This window comes from Lactuca virosa, chromosome 9, assembly GCF_052849685.1.
Source record: "Lactuca virosa cultivar CGN04683 chromosome 9, Lactuca_virosa_CGN04683_v6, whole genome shotgun sequence".
NCBI lineage: Eukaryota > Viridiplantae > Streptophyta > Magnoliopsida > Asterales > Asteraceae > Lactuca > Lactuca virosa.
This window is the reverse complement of record NC_136434.1, coordinates 248,313,931-248,317,924: the sequence shown is the minus strand read 5'-3', so window position 1 is coordinate 248,317,924 and position 3,994 is coordinate 248,313,931. Positions and strand designations below refer to the sequence as shown.

At 40.4% G+C, this 3,994-nt stretch overlaps 1 protein-coding gene across 1 annotated transcript; it reads right to left on the bottom strand.

Moving 5' to 3' along the window:
• Nucleotides 1-1,223: 1,223 nt before the first annotated feature.
• Nucleotides 1,224-3,776, bottom strand: LOC145135497 (FRIGIDA-like protein 4a). Its single transcript, XM_079069766.1, has 3 exons — nt 2,705-3,776; nt 2,106-2,281; nt 1,224-1,956 (listed from the first exon to the last, which is right to left on the bottom strand). Exons 1-3 carry the CDS (start codon nt 3,600-3,602, stop codon nt 1,459-1,461), a joined length of 1,572 nt encoding a protein of 523 aa, XP_078925892.1. The 5' UTR covers nt 3,603-3,776; the 3' UTR covers nt 1,224-1,458.
• Nucleotides 3,777-3,994: the final 218 nt, after the last annotated feature.

The following is a 3,994-nucleotide window of genomic DNA, read 5'->3' as shown; positions in this document are numbered from 1 at the left end:
TAATCCAGTGTATAAAACGCAATAAATGTAATTGGATGGACCTTTTAAAACCATACATGAAAGTTAGTTGGATTAACATGACATAAATTCTATCACCAAATGGATTATCATTTTGTAGTGGCTTTATAACCTATTATCACATAATTTAATCTAAAACCATAGTTGAATCCCTTTCCAAATAGAAAGAATTATAACAAATAAATAGAAAATTTTAAGACACTTTAACGTAAAACAACGTAAACATTTTTCTTTTGGATTATCGTCCATTAAAACGATTCCAACGTGTTCTGAATCATGCACGAGAAAGTTCACCTCCTTTGCTTAATGAGGTCACACAAACCATCGTTCTTGCTATCAATCGGATCAAAGTTTGTCAAAACCCCCAAAAAATTGATGTTGACAATAGACAAAGGTACATCTCCACATCCCAAGAAGTATACGTATGTCGGATATATTATGTACTCAACAACCTTCTAGACCATGAAATCGACTATTTGGTATTTAACAATGAACTCATCTAAAATGAGTAAAACTAACAACCACATAACATCCATACTCTCAAAGCTCGACTTAAACCCATCAACAATACTCTCACTGCTCGACTTAAACCCAAGTATCTTATTTGTCGAACCCCAAAGATGTCACCACGAAATAGACATTTTGGATCCTAAAAGGGACATTTGTCATGCCATTGGCTTTGTTACAACAGTATCAATAGTTTGGATCCTAAAAGGAACCACTTTGATGCCCTTGGCTTTGTTTACAAGGACCACTTGTGTTAAAACTTAAAACTGGCTTATGAAGGACCAAATTGGAGTATAGCAAGAATCTAGGGACCAAGAATGTTTTTCACGAAAAAAGCAAAAAGCAAAAGATGATAGAAGATTGGTTTTCTGACATTTTGATATTTTTGTCGCTTTGATTTGTCCTCAAAAGGAATGCACCATGTGTGCTCCTGCAGATGCCAACTGCAACACACTCAACCCACCCACAAAAAAAAAATCTCATAATTCAAGATGGTATCTTAACTTCACAAAAAACAGAGAATTTAACTTTTTTTTATTATTAATTTATTACGATTATGGTGTTCTACAAACATAATAAGTCAGCTACTGCATCTTACATCTTTAACAGATTATTGTGTCACTTAATAGGCTAAAACCACTCGAAGTCTGATTTATACCTTGATGAAATTTTTTCTATTTATTTGAAACACGGATAGCTAGGGAAACGCATTAGAGACTAATACTAATCAACATCAGAAATACAACCATAAGTTTACGTCAGAATAAGGATTAACACACACATCAGCTACCAATAAAAGGTTAGTGATTACAAACCATATTAGAAAATAAAAAGAAAAACCATATTCTTGAAGATTAGGGAGGGAGTCATCATCATCATCATCATCATCATATGAGTCGAACATTATCCACCACCAGTCAACCAGTGTCACCTCTATCGATAGTAAGTATGTTGGTAGGCCGGAGCCATACCATTTCCATACCCACCATAAGCCGGATAGTTCATCGGAGGCGTACCTGGGTACGACAGCGGTGGAGACAGCGGTGCTGCCTCCGGCGAGTAGGCGGCGTAAGGCGGACTCCTGGTTCCGTGCACATACATTGGCGGTGGGACGGAGTATGATGGGACTCCGGTGGGGTATTGGGTGTGTGACGGGGACCTCACGAAGGTGGGCGGTGCCGGAAAAGATGAGACGTAGGCGGTGGTGATACGGCCGGCCTTGGCGGGTGGCATGGGGCCCACGTTGCTGGCTCGGGTTCTTTTGTTGGCAGGACCTACGGCGGCTGGCCTCTTTTTCTCGACCTTCACCTTTTCCAGCTGCTCGAGTCGTTTCTTTAGGTTCTCCGGAGGGAACTCGGCCTCGAGTTTGTATTCTTCAATGCATTTGATGACTGCTTTGAGTGCAGATTGCTCTTTTCGTGCAGCTAAATGCTGAGTAAAAACAAAACAGGACAAGGATCATCAACTAAATAATTAGAAATATACTTACATACATATATAAAGAGAGAGAGAGAGAGAGAGAGAGAGAGAGAGAGAGAGAGAGAGAGGGTTAATTTGGTTAAGAAAATGAAACAAGATACCACAGCACGGCTGGAATTGTTGGAATCTTCAAGAATAGATGTTGCGGCCTTTTTAGCATCCTTTAGAAAAGCTTTTAGCAAACAAACAGGGGGAAACCTGTCTACAAGACCAACTTCGTGAGTGAAATGCACAGCATCAACCTGTTGTCCCTTGCTGATTAGTTCTTCAATCATATCTGCATCAGAAAAATTGCGTAAAGATTTAAACCCACAAAACTAACGTATTGTACTGGGATTCAATAAATCAAGAAAAAGAAACCCTTAACAAAAGATTGTAACTTATAATAATTGTAATAATTCCTTGATTACAGATAAATTCTAAAGATTTAAAGGCCGACATTGAATTTCAGGTAAATTCTATACTATAAAGCTCTAAAGTTCAAATATCAAAAAACTGGATCAAGGTACAGATGCTAGCTCATAATAATTGTGAATTGTGATCATTCATTACAGATGCTAGCAGAACATTTAAAGATGCATTATGGATGGTAGTATATAACTGTGATAATTTTATAATCTTTCCAACGACCAAAATTAATGAGAAAAACATAGAAATTGAGTGCAAAACGCAGGGAAATGAAGAATATATATATATATACCAGGCATTTTATCAGCGAGGCCAAGGGAAACAGCGAGCTTAGGCATCTGCTTACGCCATGCTGAACCAACAACAAGCTTCCTATACAGATCAAGATCCTCATTTTTCACAATTCCAAAAGTCACCAGATGCTGGAAGAAGGTATGGACATCAGGAGCCTTAACGTTCTCGATGCCACCGCGCTGGTCTAAACTCTCCTTCCACTTCTCAGCAATCTCTTTGGCGCTCTTCTTCACACTCGGCGTCACCAAAACCCTCGACTTCCCCAGAATCGGATCAACCATCACCGGAATCAAACTCTCAAGTATCAAAACACAAGCCCAACTTAAATCATTCACGCACAAAGCCCTCTTGTCCACCGGAAAAACCTCCGAAATTGCCTCCAACACAAACCTAGCTGGATCTGCGCACTCCGCTAAAGCCAACGGAATTTGAGCCCGCATCAACTCCATTTCCTTCTTCTTGCTAGCTACAAACCCCCAAAACCCTAACGAATCCATCTTCACACAATACGATTTCAACCTCAAAAGCAAACCCTCGGAATCGTCAACTTCTGGATTATCATTGCCATCATCGCATTTGCTGGTTCCGACTGCAGCCGCTGCGGCTTGCACGGCAGCTTCAACTTTTCGTAGAGCGATGGAGACGGAGTTTTCGATCGTAGTTTCGCGCTCCTCCAGAGAACTCAGAGACGCTTTCGTTTCGGTGTCTAGGGTTTTGATCTTGTCCTTAATTGCATCTGATTTCTTTAGGAGGCTTTGCTCGAGCGACGTGAAGTGATCTGAGAGCTCTTTCCAGAGAAGAGTGCAGCTGGTCATAAGTGATGTCTGTCGTTGGAATTCATCGAAGCTTGGTTCCTGAGTTGATTCACCGGGATCGGGGATCGAAATCGAACCCATATCTCGAATCTGGTATCAAAGATTACTACGGCATGGAGGAGGAGGAGAAGAACAGAAGAAGGAGAAAGAAGAAAGAAGCCCTAGAAATCTAGAGAGAGAGAGAATGATAAAGGCAGATTGACGGAAGATGACGTGGCGGCTGAGGTAGTGGGACCAAAAAGGTAAAGGTTGTGATGGGGGTGCGTAGGATAAGGAAACCGTAGTGAACCGACCGTACGTGTTGAAACAGTCGGTTCAATTATTGTAGTGACCGCGTGATGTCTTTCCCTTTAAAGTTCCAAAGGCTCGCTGCTCGCACATTATCATCATCTTTACGCTACTTATCCATACATTATTACATTTAAAGTTTGGGTTTTTATCAAAAAATCCTAAATTTTGGAAAAAGTTTTAAT

Excerpts from the sequence above, each read along its gene's own strand:
- LOC145135497 (XM_079069766.1), bottom strand. The coding sequence starts at position 3,602 with ATGGGTTCGATTTCGATCCCCGATCCCGGTGAATCAACTCAGGAACCA. Across the intron at positions 2,282-2,704 it reads CCTCGCTGATAAAATGCCTG|ATATGATTGAAGAACTAATC; the intron begins GTATATATATAT and ends TTTCTGATGCAG. Across the intron at positions 1,957-2,105 it reads ACAATTCCAGCCGTGCTGTG|CATTTAGCTGCACGAAAAGA; the intron begins GTATCTTGTTTC and ends GTTTTTACTCAG.